This window comes from Gadus chalcogrammus, chromosome 12 (genome assembly GCF_026213295.1).
Source record: "Gadus chalcogrammus isolate NIFS_2021 chromosome 12, NIFS_Gcha_1.0, whole genome shotgun sequence".
NCBI lineage: Eukaryota > Metazoa > Chordata > Actinopteri > Gadiformes > Gadidae > Gadus > Gadus chalcogrammus.
The window spans coordinates 5,013,212-5,031,121 of record NC_079423.1 but is presented as its reverse complement, the minus strand read 5'-3'; the positions used below and the strand labels follow the sequence as shown (position 1 = coordinate 5,031,121).

The 17,910-nt window shown below is 40.0% G+C and overlaps 3 protein-coding genes across 3 annotated transcripts in view; 1 reads left to right on the top strand and 2 right to left on the bottom strand.

Annotated features, from left to right (window-relative positions):
* shroom2a (shroom family member 2a) overlaps positions 1–6,264 on the bottom strand; it is a 33,740-nt gene extending 27,476 nt beyond the window's left edge. The window contains exons 1-2 of the mRNA XM_056604123.1: positions 4,515–6,264; positions 3,198–3,405 (exon numbers count right to left, since the gene is read on the bottom strand). Coding sequence (XP_056460098.1) covers positions 3,198–3,398 — 201 coding nt within the window. The 5' untranslated portion in view covers positions 3,399–3,405; positions 4,515–6,264. The remainder of the gene's footprint in view (positions 1–3,197; positions 3,406–4,514) is intronic.
* Positions 4,939–8,995, top strand: LOC130392931 (protein SPO16 homolog). The gene is made up of 6 exons (XM_056603460.1): positions 4,939–5,885; positions 6,540–7,414; positions 7,627–7,720; positions 7,946–8,117; positions 8,245–8,323; positions 8,547–8,995. The coding sequence occupies exons 2-6, from the start codon at positions 7,349–7,351 to the stop codon at positions 8,658–8,660; spliced, it is 525 nt and encodes a 174-aa protein (XP_056459435.1). The 5' UTR covers positions 4,939–5,885; positions 6,540–7,348; the 3' UTR covers positions 8,661–8,995.
* Positions 8,901–16,729, bottom strand: LOC130393441 (glomulin-like). Its single transcript, XM_056604122.1, has 18 exons — positions 16,676–16,729; positions 15,495–15,620; positions 14,585–14,695; positions 14,388–14,496; positions 13,275–13,527; positions 12,928–13,018; positions 12,080–12,249; positions 11,884–11,937; positions 11,770–11,800; positions 11,492–11,581; positions 11,245–11,286; positions 11,087–11,160; positions 10,918–11,002; positions 10,564–10,673; positions 9,840–9,903; positions 9,614–9,752; positions 9,221–9,315; positions 8,901–9,073 (listed from the first exon to the last, which is right to left on the bottom strand). Exons 1-18 carry the CDS (start codon positions 16,727–16,729, stop codon positions 8,978–8,980), a joined length of 1,794 nt encoding a protein of 597 aa, XP_056460097.1. The 3' UTR covers positions 8,901–8,977.
* Between the last annotated feature and the right edge of the window lie 1,181 nt (positions 16,730–17,910).

Below are 17,910 nucleotides of genomic sequence, written 5' to 3'. Positions count from 1 at the left end.
ACACTGCTTCAATAGAATACATAACTAATGTTTTCCCCACAAAGAATGCGACACGACTCTAGGGAGTGTATGTACATGGTGCATGCCCAGCTGCGTCGAGTAAAACTGGATTATTTAGGTTTATTGAGACGCGGATTTAAACAAAGTCTGTGAAGACCTTTGGTAAAACTCGAGCAATGAGAGGAATGTTAAGAATTTAAATTAGATCCAGATTATCTTTTTTCTTCCCTTAACGGCATTCGAGCTGCCCCAATCTCCTGGCCCCTCTCTTTATTATCTTTAATTTAAGTATTCGAGAAGAGCCATAAACCAGAGAAAATAGCTAACAGAGCCTGTAATTTAAGGTCCTCCCTGGGCCACTAAAGAACGACATCCATCTTCCCGTTGCGGCCGACAGGGACGTGCAAACAGAGGCTCGGGAGAAGGAACTAAATGGACCTCGATACCGCTTTAAACACCTTCAGACCATTGGGGATGTTTACAATGGAGACAGAAATGCCAACAGGGTGTGAAGGGAAGGGGGAACTATCCACCGACTCGACACTCCAGAGCCATTGGAACTAGTTAGGGCAAGAAATGACTTGGGTGTTTAAAAACAAAGGATGCGGTGATTCTACTTGACCAACTGAGAACACTAGCACTGTGAATTAAAGAACTCGGAGAAGCTCTTTCATGAGCCGCTCTTCATAACACCAGACAACACAGACAGTGAGACTGCGGGCGAGGTTACGCCTGGGTCTTTATCTACTCTGAACCCATAATTCAGCCGAGAAACCACATAAATCAAAAGGCTACCAAAACTGTTGTCCACTCCAACATACACTCATCCCCACCAAGCCTAACTCTATCCCTTCAGGTCATTCCACCGGGCTCCAGGATGTCAGGGATAATTCAGCAGTCAGACAAGAAGCATTCCAGACTGGCCCTGGCACCACGAGTCACCTTCAAACTCTCCGTTAACCCCACTGAGAGAGTGGAGAGTAGAGAGTAGAGAGTAGAGAGTAGAGAGAGAGAGAGAGAGAGAGAGGCGAAGAGACAATAAAACAGAATGCGTTGCAGGGGGCCAACTATCATAAACATGAGTGGTGGCAAATACACTGGTGCATTTTGGGTCAATCTGACAATCATTTGTGAAGCCTAACGTTTAATCTCAAATTGGTTAAACATTTGCAGTGCTATCAAGAAGTCACTTGTCAAACCAAAAGGGCTGTTTAGTATTGAAGATATGTTAACACCATAGATATGTCTACATAAAAAAAAGATTTGTAGGCGCTGAATCTGAACGTAAAGGAGGGGCAAACATCTTACCCAGAGATGCAGTCGTTGGAGTTTTGATTTTCCAGCGCCCGTGGAGAAGCTCAGCCAGTCAGCAGTAGTTGCAACACTGGCAATATTAAACTCAAGTAGAAGTAGTAGTTTGCGACACTGGCAATAATAGACTAAAATAGCAGTAGTAGTTTAAAACACTGCTAATATTAAATAAAAACAGCAGAAGTAGTGGCATGGCTTTGGCGACATATTCCAGTGGTAGGACCCTTGAATCTTACAGAATAGAAGTTCAACTCAAAGACCTTCAACTAATTTGGATCAAATGCTTCTAAATTCTACAGTATAGTGAGGCGTTGACTCTGAAGCTCCAAATCTCGATAATGCCACGAGTTCCCCAGTTTCGGCAGACTATGGTTGAGTTAGACTTCGGACCCAGTTGGGTCGATAGAGAAATAGTTTCTCCGTAGAAACATATGGTGGTTTTCTACCTTGCAAAAAATAACTAGCAAGGTCTCCGGTAAATCATTAAGCAGCCAGTGGGTATGTGAGGTTTCGGATCCGTTACCCTAATATGGTGTGACAGAGATCAGACATTCTCTTCAACGGCTCTGAGGCACGGAGGTACACATATCACTCCTCGAAACAGCTATAGAGCCCGCATGAAAGAGCAACACAGAGATGTATGCTTGGGCTTTTTACGAATGGCACATCAATTTTACTTTCCTACATTTATGGCCCACATGACATTGTGTAGTGGAGTTTCTTTAAAGGCAACCGTGGACAATACATTGAAACAGAAATCCTGTTTAAATGTTTTAATTTGCTGTTATGTCTCAGACTAACTGGGATCTAATTGAGAAGGTGAGGTGTATGTGGTTGAACATTCCCTAACATTGTTTGAAACATTATGTTGTTGGCTCTGTTAGTCATGTCATCATCGCGCTGCCTTAAATCTGCAGCACCATTTCCCAACTCCAATAAACCAATCATGCGAGTAAGGAGTGAAGGACTGCGGTTTAGTGGCTATACCAATGGGGTTTGGCACACAGCGACTTGTTGGACAACTCTGACCTCTCTGGTGTTTTTTCAGTATTATAATGTGTGATAGATGGACACTTTCCAGCCCTATGAAGTCAACCCAGATCTGAATAGCTATAAAAGCTACGTTAAAATGGTTTTCGAAGAATGAAAGCCCACAGGTGGTATTTCATTAATACCTTTTTAGGTGCAGATTTCAAGCGGCACTGTAGATTAAACTATCCTACGAGCTGTATTGTACTACAAGCAGAATACAGTGCTAAAGAATCAGAGACTCTAGGCTAGGCTCTAGAATGCAATACTATAGAAGCAGTAAATTTGAATACAGGAGTACAGAAGAAGTACAGTTGAATGTCACCTCTCAGATGTATGATGAACATCCGGCCGGGTCTAACTATAATACAACTATTTGGTTCTGTTGCTCTCACATTTCAGGAAGACCTCCTCTTGACCGGGGAAACACCACAAACAGGATACTCACACTATCCAATCACATCCTCACATTACAGTCTTATGTGGCCGTGTGCACGGGGACAGGCAATGGGAGAACTGTACACAGTGTATCTAATAGTGCACCTAGTATTAGTGCAGTAGGATTTAAACCTAGCTTGGGATTATGTCATGTCTAATGGAGCAAAAACGCTGCTGCTGTTCAGTTGCAACCGCATTGTTCCAAACCAATCTTTGAATGAGGAAACAGGAACATTAGGGATCCAAGACACATGGCCGTGACACCAAATAGCGCCACAATGATCACCCTACAGGTGCAACGTCTATCTGTCTCTCTTTTCACCTTATACACGTCGCCAACCCCAAATGATATACAACTTATTGCCACTATGAGAGTCTCGGGGAGTTCTAAAGGCACTGTTCTTGCCATGACGGTGTACCTTGGTGATGAGCAATGGTTCCTGGTGCTCTCGACCTCCTCGCAGAGTGAAACCCCATGGTGCTCCCCCAGAGAGAAGCACCTCCAACAGCCTCCACCCTCCGTCCTCCCTGGCCCTCTGGTTCAGCTCCCCTGGCCGCGTGTGTAGCGGGCGTCGCTCCTCCACATAATACACATCAGTTCTACAGCCTCTGGCCTCCATGCTGCTGCTGGGATTAAGAAAGAGTGAGTCAGAAATGTGTTTTGATTAAATGTAACACCATGCAATACTGCAAACCTGAATGGTGAATGGTTTCTGTTCCATTAAGCATCAGTGTACCTTCCGAAAGTAGTTCAACTGTTAATCTTTTTACATATTTAAGTTGTCAGACAGAACCCTAGAGGACTGTTAAACCATGAATAGGAGCATTCCGTGTTAAACGAGTCAAGGCACAATTAAATGTCGTAACCAAGTAATAAAGAGAAGATAAAAAGCTGGTCCGATTTTAGAAAGGGCCCGTAAACATCCAGTAACATTTGTCGTTTATATTTCCTTAAAAATTCATGTGACACTTTCATCTAGAGCCATTACAATTGATAACATAAGGTTTAGGAGTGATTCTACATCAAACTGAACATACTTCGTGGCGCTGTGGATGAAACACGATACATAGTTGCTTGTTTTACATCTTTCGCTAGTGATTAAATGGCCATTTGGCAGAAACGACTCGAATGTATTATGACCTTACATTATGAATGTATACTTTAAGAGTCAACAACGGTACTATCATATTGACTGATCGTGAAATATGATATCTGACTTTGACATCCAGATGACTGTGGTAAGGTCCTAGGACTCGCGATGTTTGTACAAAATACTTGGTACTCATTTTAGAAATAAAAAAAGGCAGTTTATCCCTCAAACCGAATTGAAAGCCCCATGTTAAAATATCAAATAAGGACTACCTTATTAAGCCGACAGAGACCTCTCCTCCCTGAATTCTTACATGTTCAATGTGAAAAGCGGCTTAGCTAACAGTACACACTATGAACACACACTATTGAGCATCTAACACCTGTTGTCTAACTACTAAACTACTAACTGAATGCCCTAGTGTGTGAGAACATTACATGATGACGACTGTTAAAATGGAAACTAGTCGACCGTGTGTTGTCAAACATGTATAGATGACTTTTAATGGCAACGTATATTAGCTTTGGGAAATTTTTACTCAAAATATGAACCATATATTGCCTATTACAGTAATCACTCTGGCTGGCACGGGTACTTTAGACCTGTATCGACTAACATTTGTGGGTCCTAAAGCGATAGCCTTACCTGCAGATACGAGTGGATGATCAACTGAAGAAGCTTCCCTCGACGCGATGGCAAGTAGCTTTCTTCTCCGTTCAGTTGTACGCATTATTCATTCTATTACATTAAGTTACTTGGGCTCGCACTTTTCGTGAATCCGATAGCGGTGAGTTTTGCTGCTCGTGATTTTCTATGGAAAACTTTAGGCTGGGGTCCGCCTGGTACACAACAATGACAACAGAGAGGCGAGTTTAAATTAGCAAATGGTGCTAACTAACTCCAGGGACAACATAAGGATAGCGCAGGTAACTGGAGCGCAAGTGTGCCATCTACCGTCCCACCGCTCGACCCAGCTTGTTTCTTTGTTTGGTTACGGACTGAACTGTAACTGTTATGTTATTTACACTTTACGTAGTTTGAGTGAGGTAAACAGACAGAAAATCCCAACTTTCTTATCATTTAAAAGTGTGATAGCGGTAAAGAATAGTGGACAACAAGAAAGAAAGGATGAACGCGTGTTTCTATGACAACGCTGTCTGTAAGGGTCGCCTAAAGGCCCAATTGAAAGTTTCGCGGAAGTTGGTCTGAAACGTCCGACTAGAAGAAATTATAAAAACGATCCGACTATTTCTACTCAGACACATATATTCCAAACCATGTTCCCCAAAAAAATTGGGAACATGGCTTGAAATACACAACGATATGGTGTTACTCCTGAGAGAAGCCAGACAACCTTGGATGTAAGGAAGACACCGAGAGAAACAGCATTAGCTACTATGAGAACGATAATAGGCTACAACCGATGCTTTACCTCCTCATCTGCTAGAAAGGGCAAATAAATGTGGTTGTAATAAGTACCTTTCTTAAAAGTTTTGATCGGAGTTTACTTGCAGTGGGAACCTCAAACATATCAGACTTGTTCTCTGTTTTGACCCCAGATAGCACTTCAGTTTTTTATTGTTCTGTCATATGATATGTCCACCTGTTGCATTTGTTTTTTTGCCAGCAGTGCGTCTAAGAAAGTATCGCATCTGTAGTAGAAACGGCAAAGAAAATGAAGAAGACTATCGAAGAACGAAAGATTGATGGAATAATTGATGTAGTACTCACATTGCATTATAACAGATTTCATATGACGTCATTGTTAACGTTTAACCCGCAAAATGGTTTATTTGGTCCCCATACAATTCAGGGCGAATTCCAAAAAGAGCAAGAAAAGTTTGTTCTCGGAAAAAAAAAAGCTAAACAGACCTCACCCCTTTACATTGCTCTTATCCAGTATTAACATGATAGCAAATTAAGTATATTAAACCGATAGAACTCCATCGTTGGCGTTGCAGTACCAACATGGATGGGTTTCAATGACACACAACAACAAATCTAACCCTTTCAACAGTGAGTATGGGATTTCCCTTGACAATACAGTTGCTGCATTGCTGAGCTTAAAAATAATAAAATATACACAAAGATAGACCTTGTTGAAGTACATAGAAAGATCAGTTGCATCTTCCAAAAAGACCAGAGTCAAGCTCCTACAGGTTACCCAAGCATCAGCAACCACCACAGCCCTTCAATGATTCTCTTAATCCTGCATCATAATTCATCAACAGTAGCCTATATCAAAACACATGACACGGGCAGGGCTTACAGTTACTTCCAATCATACCTGTTAACACAAAACAAGGTGCAACCCCCCTGATTCCTAAACATTGAAGTCTATCCTGCCCCCACTACACAACGAATACAAGAGAGTGAACAGTATCAAGGATGGCTATCTAGGATGTAATAGTTTTTAAGTAAATATTAATATTTCTATATAAAATCAATCAATTAATCACTTGCCATAATTGTTTATATCCGGACATAACCCATTAACTAATAAGACAAATATAAGTATAATAACATTTTTTTAATTGCAAACAAAGAAATTTAAAAAGCAACCCAATAGCTAAATTAGTCTGAGTAAAACTAAGGTTTAAATTAGGAATTTTGAGTGACTGCTTCATACAAGTATGTTTGTTTTGAAGGAGTATCCTGCTCTGTTTTCAGAGGAGGAAGTTCCGGACTGGGATAAGGAGCTGCAGGTAGAGGTGGTGGCTGATGCAGAGGCTCGCAACAACCACATGAGGAGGAAATAGGAAATAATGCTGCAAGAAGACCTCGAGGTGGAAAAGCTTCCTCCCCAACACTCCTGTCTCACGGCATCCCTCTCTTTCTTCAACTTCTTTTTGATGGCTGAAATCTATGGACGAAAAAAGACATCTGCCGCGGCTTTGGGGACCACAATGATGCAGATACATTTTGACCTTATCTCATTGTACCTTGTATAATGGCCAGGTGTAGATCATTTCTGTCGTTTTCAGGTTCCTTAATATGGAATTAATATGGAATGGGTCACCAGAGTAGAAGCCAATGAAGGCTTTTTAAGTAGATGGATATCTTGCTAAAAAAAGGCTGTATAGTGCCTCATAAATTATATTTGTATCCGGAAATCCAGAAATATAAACCTTTTGTCTGTTTCTTGTTTTTTATTGTTAACAAGGTCTTGCTTTGCTTTTGCATTTCAATATTATAATTGTTATTCTCTAAATGTCTTATTGTGATATGAATAAATACTTTTTCTTATGTTGCTTATTATTTTAACATGTTATTTATTAATAAATTAACATTCAATTTCGTGATCTAGACTTTACAGTGGATCGTTTAAAAGGCCCAGACAGTGGTCTCTGTTGAATGTTCTAGACTCGTGGCCTGGACGGTTAGGTCCTCGAGCCATGAAATCGAGGGTTAGACAACTTTGAGGCCAAGTCAATCAACAGTTTGCAGTTTGAATTGTAACGTAAACGTTTGTTTAGATTATGACGACCAAAACCGAACAGCCCATTCCGTGGAAAACGACAATCATTGCCAGTTCATCACTTCAGGTAAAATGTCAATATATAGGTGCAAACTAACTTATACTGTTCGATTGGTGTTCAGTGGACGTTAGTCGGCTAGCTAAATTAATTCAGTGCCGCTAAATAGCTGCTTACTAGGAAGGTAATATAACATAGCAGTAGCCTATACAAATTATGTCTCGCAAATGAAACAAGCCAAAGAAGAATACGCCATTTACTATTGTTTACTACATTTTAAGAACCACGATGTGATAGCGACACTGAAAGGACAGCAACATCTCATCAGATTTTCAGACAGCGTCGAATGTGGCGCCTTCATTTTCCCGCTATCAGGTAACCATCATGGTTAAGATTTACGCACGAAGCCTTTACTACTGTTGTAGCCTATACGTTCTTCCAGTGTGGTTGGTCCACAGCATTATAAAGTAGACCTGAAAAACCACTGTCTAATTATATTGAGATTACAAACAAGTGTGCATTTGTATCATTATTGTAGCAAATGTCGAATTCAGTTAAAATCCATATAACCTTTAAACTATTAAAATGGATTTTCTACAGGAATTGCATTTTTGTTGGTGTGCCTGGATGAACTTCCTGAAAATGTAAATGAGACCGGACTTTTTGAAAAGATAACAAACTTTATCAAAGTCCATCGGAACAGCTTCCTACTTCTCTATGCGCCATTTAACGGGAAGCGAGAACTGGAAATCTTATCAGATATTCAACAGAGGTAAGCTTAAATTGTACCAATCTCAAATCAAGTCATTAATATGACACAGGTTAAGTCATTATTAAATATTTATAATTGAAATTGTTGTATCGAAATTGTGTCATGGAAACAATCATTATGTTTCTAGATTCTTTGCCAGCAACCTGAGAATTCTTCCTGTGCGGAACAATGGAGACATCATCAAAGGAATGTTGACCATCTCTAAGGTACGGATAATCGTGTCATCTGTAGTAGGCCTATATCTTTCAAAATATTGGTTGGCTGGTTTTAATCTATTCAAGTGTATTGGGCACTTCATCACAGCTGCAGTCTCAAAGGGCTTTACAGGCCCAGATAAAAACAAAGAAACCTAATGGATACTGATGGATTGGTGCTTATGAGTTTATTTAATGATGCAATAAATCTGTGTATGGAATTGCATGTGTGCAGGCCACCAGCAAGCCCAATGTGGACACCATTCGAGACCGTCTGTCTTTGGCCAGAGCCCACATCATTGAACGCAGCCCAGTGTGGCAGATGCTTAAAGATGTGAAACTGGGGTAACAAATATAACAAGAGTTCTAATGTCAAGTTCAGTCATAAGACAAAACGTCTTAAAGGAGCCTTTTTAATGTAAAACATAAAATTCTCCTCTATTTTCTTCTATTAACTTATATTGTAGTTCCACTGTTTAAATGATGTTGGTATATTTTTCTTCAGAAAAGGAAATGTATTGAAATAATAAAAGAAAATCCAAAATACCATTTATTAAAGATCCTCAGTGAAATATATAAAGAGAAGCCTTTGTTTTGGTCAATGCTGTGCCCTGCAATTGGTTGATTGGGGTGTCTTAACTATTTCAGTCTTTAAAATGAATCTCCTTAATTTACACTCTTGGCCTTCTCATCCATTATCTCTTCAATGCGAAAGATAAGGCTTTCCATTAGGTCAAAGGACACCAACGCATTCTGGATGACCTGAAAAAAGAATGTGCCACGATTAAAAAGTATATTTGTGACTCATCCGTGGCAGACAACTGAAGTAGAGAGCAGAATAGAAGTACTTAGGTAATGTAATGCCGGATGCTACCAAAATTAAACATTTTGGGGACATATCTGTGTCACCTGGTACTGGACCTCTGGGGACATATCAGCCATCTTGTCGTGCTTCATGTTCAAGCCTTTGATTGGCTGAGTCGATTTAGCTGCAGCCCGAGCCTCTGAAAGAACACATACAATATGAAAAGTTGTTAATGTACCATAGAAACATATAAAGAGTATTAAAAAACTATCATATTCTGAAATAACTGTCATTTGATAAATATGGATACACGGATATTAACTGTACAAACGTTTAAGGATAAAACAAAACCTAAAATTATAAAATAAGTTACAAGGAATATCCCATATGTGTCACGCATTAATTCACTCGCTAACAAGGGCCATCATTTAAATTCGAAGAGGCATTTAAGAGGTATTACTTTGTTTGAAACTACCAGGTGCGTAGACAGTTCCTACCTCTTGCTTTCAGTTTGTAATCCTCCCGCAGGGTCTTTGCTTCATTGATGTAATATGTTCTTGACATGGTGATGCCAAGACGCATCATTTTAAGATGGTCATCTTTGATACGGCACAGTTCCTCCCACACAGCAGCTGACTACCAGTAGGAGAAGGGGTTAAGCATTAACATGTTTAGCATAAGAGCAAACGGCTAATACAAAGAAGTGGTTAACCAGTCACTCACTTTGCTCTTCCATTCTTTGTCTCTGATGAGAAGATAACGTAGAAGATTCAGGCCCTCCATTATCCTGCATGAAGGAACACGTTTTTGTCTTAAAGTGATGGACAACAGTATCTACAACGTAAAATATCCAGCATCACAGAGAGTATCCACTACACACCTACTTTATATCTGTCATTTGAAAAAGTACATTAATATACATCTCATAATCATCTTAGAAACTCAGACAACAGGATTTTAGGGGTGCGGTCTGTATCCATGGCCCCCGTGCCCCCCCCGTGCTGTTATGTTTAGTTTTTACTTTTTCGAAACAAGGTAAATAGGCACTGTCACTGTAATGTGGGTGGCTTGGTTAGACCACGTCTGTGGTAATTGTTCACCCGCTTGACTATGTATGAGGAAAAGTGGAATTACTTGAGATTGCAATGGATTTAGCGAAACATAATTTTCTGATGATTAATGCACAACTTGATAACCCGTAATAACATAATTAGAGGCAAATTACAATTTTCTCTTAATTCCCTTGAACACTTACTGTGGTATATCTTTGGTTATTATAAATTATAATCAGTATGTGAGAAATATATGACCCTCAAGGATCGAAGAAGTCCATGCCTAGCTACTACTAGAATGCATATCTAATATTAATATCAAAGTAAGAGAACCATTAGTAAAAGTTTGCATTCCTTTCCCTTGTAAAGGCTGGAATAGTACAATTTTTACCCACCTGTCCATGTTCTGCAGCAGGTACGTTTCAGCGCCCTGTGGTAAACTCAGCGCCTGCTCCAGTAGGTAAATAAACTCCACTCCAAAGAACCATTCATTCTCGTTCCCTGGCTAAGAACGAAATTGTCAGGTTTCACACATATCTTCAAAACTGCATCTACTGAAGGTGGTATATTATAAATTAGCCTTGCTGTGAACATGATCAGGTAGAGAATATCCAATTTATTTTAAAGGGGTAATCTTGAAGAACTCCCAAGATTTACTTTAAATAAAGGTCAGTTAGGTCACTATCGCCTGATGAAATGAAACAAATAAGTAAAATCTAATTTGGGCACACAGATTTATTTTGTCTTACCTTCATTGAAAATTCCACCTGATTTTTTATGTTTTTGACGATGTAACCCTCTATTCCTGAATGCTGGCTGGTTTTCAGCATACACCTGTACAAATGTATATTAAGCATCAGAGCACATAAATTGCTCAACATAGAATAGTGCAGTTATTTACTACAATTTAAATGTCACCTGAAAAATCTGTGTTTTGCCTTTGAATTCAACTTGTTGATGAAGTACTGAAGCACCAGCAGGCTCCGCTCTCTCTGAGAGAACAGCAATATTATATTAACTCATCTTCCCCTTAGGACGATAAAATATTCATGATTTCTCTTCTTTCTCATACTCACCAATTTTTGCGATGGACACTCAATGAGAATATGTCGCAAGTTCTGTAAAAACATTGATATTAAATGAACATTGAAATGTTTGTGCTATCCTAGATAAAAAAAATTAAATGCAGCATTTTTTCGTTGCCAGGGCCAAACGGCTGTTTAGTACACCTAGACTCACCAAGGCAATCTCTTTATATTAATATGATGACTATTAAATTAATGGATGATATTACCACAGTACTTTGTCCTTGGTATTTAGTACCTGCTGAACGCTGTAGAACGTCTTCAGTTCAAGTAGATCCACTGTAAGACTACCGTCTTCTACACTGTCCAAGCTTCGGGCATATAATTCCTGGAGGAAAAAAGGGATCATACATAAATGACCTAGTTTAAAATTAATCCATTTTATAATGTTTTTACTCGTATACACTGAGTGTAAAATACAAGTACTTGAGAAGGTTAGGAATATTATCAAGAATACTCCCTATAGGCTTAGATTGGCTACAGCTAGAATAGAGGTATACATGTTTGTTTTCTTACCAGTCCTTTAAGTACGTATGATTCGTCTTTTCTGTCAAACAAATGGACAATTATTTTAAGACATCCTTCATTTAACGATTTACACTATTTAGATCGTATTGCACAGATACTTGCCTACTGAGCAGGAGATTAATGTATTCCATGTTAGACTGAAGTATAAACCTAGGGCTAAACAGAAGAACATAAAAACATTAATGGATGTAATTAAGATTGACAGTAATCCGATTAATATGCAAATGCTGGATTATCACGCTGATCTGAATATGTTGTCTTCTAGCATGTCAGATAACGATTAGTTTGTATTCTTCACCTGAACACTGCAGGGAAGTAGTCTATGCCGATGCCCTGGACGAAGAGCAGGTAGGCAAAGGACGCCCTGCACTCATCAGTCTCCTGAGTCTCCTCCACCACGATGCTTCTCTTCTTGGGTACATACAGCACGAGGTCAGCCAAAGGCTTTTGAAGAGATGCCAATATGGCCTGGGAACAGGGATACATTGGGCCATTATCTTGGTGCTTGGTGTTACAAAAAACGAGCTTCCACTGTAGCTGAAGGTGTTACTATTGCATCTCATTACCCTCCTTGTTGAACCCACCAGTTCAAAGACAAAGGTGGTTGACATTGCAATCTTAACACATCTCTGTACACCACATTCCCATCTCCACGTTCACGTAGATGTACTGACCCTATATTGCTGTCAACTTTGACTGAAGTTAAAGGGGACCTATTATGCTTTCGACTTTTATGACCTATAAACGTTGTTATAATGAATGAATGTATGAATTTAACCATACACAAAAAACTATGTAGATTTTCAGGAAACTCTTCCTCTCATCTGGGCGCTTTCAGTATTCTCTGTCAACGCTCGGTTTCGTCCTTCTCCGCCCCCTCGCCCCCCCTCCTGCCAACCCAACTCCGTTGTGATTGATTACCTTCCTTGAAGCGTGCGTGCGGGCAGATTTGACCAGGCATATGGGGGCGCAGCAGGAGTGCCTCTGCATAGATGATTTCCCGGAAATGTGAACAAGTGAATCGCAAACGTTTTTTGCGCTTATCATTATAACAACGTTTATAGGTCATAAAAGTCGAAAAAGCATAATAGGTCCCCTTTAAGGCTTCTATTAGCTATTCTATTGATGTGAATGAAATGTTCAAACCATTATCTCTACTGCAAAGAACCACAGAGGGGACTTTCTGCTGGGGTCTAGTTGAGCCTGGAATATTGGCTCTCTCAGGCACCTCATGCAGCTGCAGGACAAAGAGGATATAGTATAATCAGTTCATTGCTAGTTGGTTTGTTCTTCATCATTAGTGCAGACATAACTGTCAGATGATTATAATGAGAGTAGCAGTGTGGCCGGACAAATTATAATCCATGTTGATTCAGGAGTGAAAAGTGGTCATGTTGCAGAAAGTTGACCCTAGGCTGGCCGTATCGATATAAACTCCTCATTGTTCTGCTTTTTAAAATCAAGATCTCAAAGATACTATGATTGAGACTCACAATTTAAGAAGCACATCATTCAGCTCTTGGTCTTCAAGACATTGTGAGCTCTTCTTGCCATATTTTCCCTTCACTTCCTCCACGAAGGGCTTGACAAAGTCTGTCAGGGCGCTACAGCTGCGACACAGGCCATACTGGTCCGACTCTTCCAGCTGCGTAGTGTAAGGCACCGGCAGGCGGGATAGCTGCTTCTGAATGGAAGACAGAGCCGAGTCCAGAGAGGCCGCTCGTCCCTCGCCCATACGAAGCAGCACTTTAGAGGAGATGCAGAGGAGGGGAATCACTTTTATGGGAAGGGGTTGGTACATTGCTGGCAGAGACAGGTTCGTATGGACAATGCAATCTGGATGGTTGATAGATCATTTAGAAAAATTTGGTATAATTGAAAATAGTAATGGCTCATCCTTTTACAGGTGTATATAAATACAAAAATATTGTGTATTATGTTTAGAAATGTTTTCATAATCTTTGTTCAGTTTATGAAGGTACCTTTCAAGGGGATGTAATATTTAAGGGGTCATGGCAGAAAGACGATAAGGAACCATAGTTTGGGATTATATTTTCTCCCAGCAGAGGGCGGCAAATACTTTGCCTATATCTCTTTGATTGGGATTGCAAGTATAGATACATTTCTATGGGATATGTGCGCAGTTGAGGGGTAGGGAGAGGGGGGACATGTCCCCTCCACATTTCTAAATGATACATTTGGAAATGAATAATTTACAGATACAAAATAAGACGATTGCTTTTCGTTTACCAAGCATGTGAATAACATACATTTTCAAAACTAAAAAAATATATGAATAGAAAATAAAAGCAATAATGATAGAGGTTGAATCTGTTGCCAAATGCACAGCTTTTATTTGGTGTGATAGGTTATAGCATAAACAAACTCCCCACATCATCACACCAAATTCAAACCCTTGCTGGGGAAATTCCAATGCCAAGTCAGATATTGGTATAAGGTCAGAATAGGGTAATATAATTCAGTTAAGGGTGAGAATCTAGGCAAAAGGCATAGATCAAAATAATTTAATTACTGACTGCTGACTAGATCTGTGTTGAGTACAGATTTGCAAGCTAGCGGTCATGTCTTTTGAACGCTCCCAATACCTGTGTGAAGATGTGGAGCCAATGCTATGATGGTATTTGAAATAACACTGGCATCAGTATCGTCCATCAATTTCAGCAGACCATACAGGAGCTCATTTGGCCTGCAGGTCTAGACGCAAGAAGAAGAGATTAGGCACATTTGTCTATCTAAATGTAGGTCTATGCTGTCCACAGAGGGTTCATGGTTGGTTACCTACCATGGTGAGGTGAGTCATCGCCATCTCACATTGGACCAGAGTCTTCTCCTTTTTAGTCATTTCATTTGCAAGAGGTGCCAGGAGACCACAGCCCATAGATTGGACAATTTCCTTATTAAAAAGATACCACACTCATTTTCACTTTACATTTTTTTTGCACATAATTCTTACGCAATATTCCATATTGCCTAAGGCCTCAAGACTTCTGGTTATTTTGGGGTTCTTCTTGTGCCCCTGTTTATATGAATATCAGTTTTCAATGCTATAGGAATAGGAAACAAAAGTGAAGCACAGAATATACTTTGAGCGAAAAAACAAAGATATTGTGGTTGAGCAGGGGAGACAACTATGGAGTAAGAGAAGAGCCATATTGGAAAAAGATTATCAGTGATGCGGGAAACCTTGAATTCAAAGCTGCCCGTTAGCTTCCCACACTTCCAGGTTAGAAGGCCACTACACATGACGTCTGCTCCGATGGAGGCAGAGCACTACTGTTTAGCATGCTAAGGGACTATGGAGGCAGGATCTGCTGTTTTCTCCTGCTTCCTTCTGGCTGAGGAGGTCACTGTCTTTATTTCCCCCTTTGAGGTCTCCTTTGGGACTGATAACAGATTCACACTGCCCACATCTGTAGTTATTCAGGTGTGAGCTGTTCTTCACAGATGTGAATTTCTGAGCATTGTGAATTCAGTTTAGTGGATGGACCTCTATAATGTCCTTGTGGTTATTCACCATGATGTGTCGCTTTACCCCAGACCTTGCCATGACCTTAACCAAGACAAATCTGTAACTAAATATCACTGCTGTGAACTATTCCGAAGATAATACCTAAAAACAACCATCTTCAATCTATTAATTGAACTTGATTTCAATTAATAATGCGTAACCGCCTCCAGAGTGTACGATTTACCTTGTTTCTCACATCCTGAAGAAATGTTAGGAGTTGTGCTGCATCCCCTTGAGCAATGCAGCTGTATCCAAGGTCAAGGAAGAGCTTGACGTCTTCTGGCGTCCATCCTTCCTCTGGTGTCTCTCTCTGAAACAAGACGGGTTACAAAACATTTGTAAAATTGAAGATAACATCATTGTTTTGGTTTAATAGTTTATCTCATAATATTGAATCATTGCGTTGAAGCCCATATTTAGATATATGGATACTGTCTATAATTATGCTTTATGGTTCCTCACGGGCTGTATATATCTCAAATACCACTGCACTGGTATGCTAGAGCTGTGGAGTGGCTTTCCCTGTATGCTGGTGTACCCACTGATTGTTTTTCAATATAAAACTATTTAGACTGGCTCCTCCTTACCTGGGTATTTAATGAAAATAACTAAAGCACTTACAGCTAACTATCAATGTCCATTCCTAGTTCTAAGTATGCTGCTAAAAACATTGATTTCTCCGCAGGAGAACTGAAGGATTGTATTTCAAAGTTGATACAATTGATCAATTGTATCAACTTGGAACTAGACAGATCTATACAGTGTCCTTGTTTCAAACCTTCAACTATTAGAATCAACAGATTTTTAGTTTTATGCCTAAACCGGAGGTTGCTCTAGGCTTGTGCATGAGGGCCTATAGTTCTTTTTTTGATGACTCTCTGTAACCCTGCTGTAATAGCATGTTTTATGTAACTTACGCAGTTTTTTTTAATCAATTTGAGCAAGTCAATCTGAATCTCAATGAGTCTCACTGGTTAAATAAAGGTTAAAACATATGTATACATTTAATTAATAATCACATTTGCATTGTCTATTGCATTAGCTTTTGTGGAATTTAGCCTTAACTGGAACATGTTCATTTGTTGAGTTGCAGATTTTTTCAATACCCTTACAAGAGCTTAGATTCCTAAGCTCTTTGAGACTGTTACTATGACTACTTGCTATCCACATATTAACCTGACTGGACGTTATGTCTGTCGGTGGCGACAGGTAGTAAATAACATGTGTGGTATATAGGCTAGCTGTTAGAGGGTTAAAACCGTATCAACGCCTGGGCCCAGTGCCTTACATGCTCCATGGCAGTTGTCAGGGAGATTGTCCTAGCTGACAGACCACACAATAGACCTTGTCTTGTTGACGACTCACCCATTTCTGGATGACATCACTGATCTGATCCACGGACAGCGTTGGTGTCTCCATGCGTTTGGCAATGATTTCTCTTGATTGTTGGGGTCTAAGGTTACCTCGTCCAAAGCGGAAGGTGACATGCACCAGACAAACCAGTGGCAGTCCTACTATCTGGCTGAATACTACGCTCTGCTTAAGACAAGAGAGTGCTGGTCTGTCGCATCCCCAACGTAAACCTCTTAACTCTCTTTGTGCACGAGATGTAATAGGATTAAAGCCAACGACCACAGTGTGGTCACTGAAGAACGGTCTTGAAGGATCTAGAATGATAGTCTACCCTGTAATAAGTAAGAAGCACTCGGGAACGAGTCTGTTAAATGTCTTGGTTTGGCCTAATGAAGCATACTCATGGAGTTCTGGAGATCTGTTTAATGGAAAGTAAAAGTAGAATTTAGAATGACATTAACAGCATATACCATTTGCCTAAAAAACATACTTTTATTTTAGGGAAAAAGGTGGCAGTAATTATGATGTGAAGAATCAAAGAGTAAATAAATCCAAATTGTCAATCCACTGTCAAAGAATTAATCACAAGTCTAATGTAATTAATTGGAACATATAATCTGAAGGCATACGTATGGATAAATGGAGCCTATCCCTGATTGTTTAGTGAAAACGCACATCTCTATATGATCCCTAAGAGTTCAAAGGACACTGCGTCCCCTCTGTCCTCTGTGTTTGTGTATTATAACAATAGAGCGACAATCAAAGACATCCTCCTCCATCTAACTGGCTTCAGAAAGAGGCGGCTCAGGCCTTGATTTGAGATAAATGGAGACAGGAGGCTGTTTGAAGGGCAGGATTTAGCCAACATCTGCTGCTTGGGTTTACTCTACTTATTGCTGTGCGTTGAAAGCATTGCACAAAAGAGGCACTATAGTGTAAATAGAGTGGCCACACCAGTATGCAGCTCTGTGTTTGTCCCTGGTTCTGGCCTGTTTAATGGGCTTCTGGTGAGGTCTGTGTTGTCGCCCTTGGCTTTAGGAATATGGGAGTAAATAACATGTGACCACAGCCGTCACAATGTAAACATAATCACTGCCATAGGAAAAATAGCTGATCACCTGTCAAGAATAGAATAGCATCTAGCTATGAACAAACCCACACACTCTCTAAGTAATTGAGAGACCCAATAGATTGAAGACGGCAGAGTCTCGACGTATCAAATATTACAAACTGTCTTTGGTTTCACA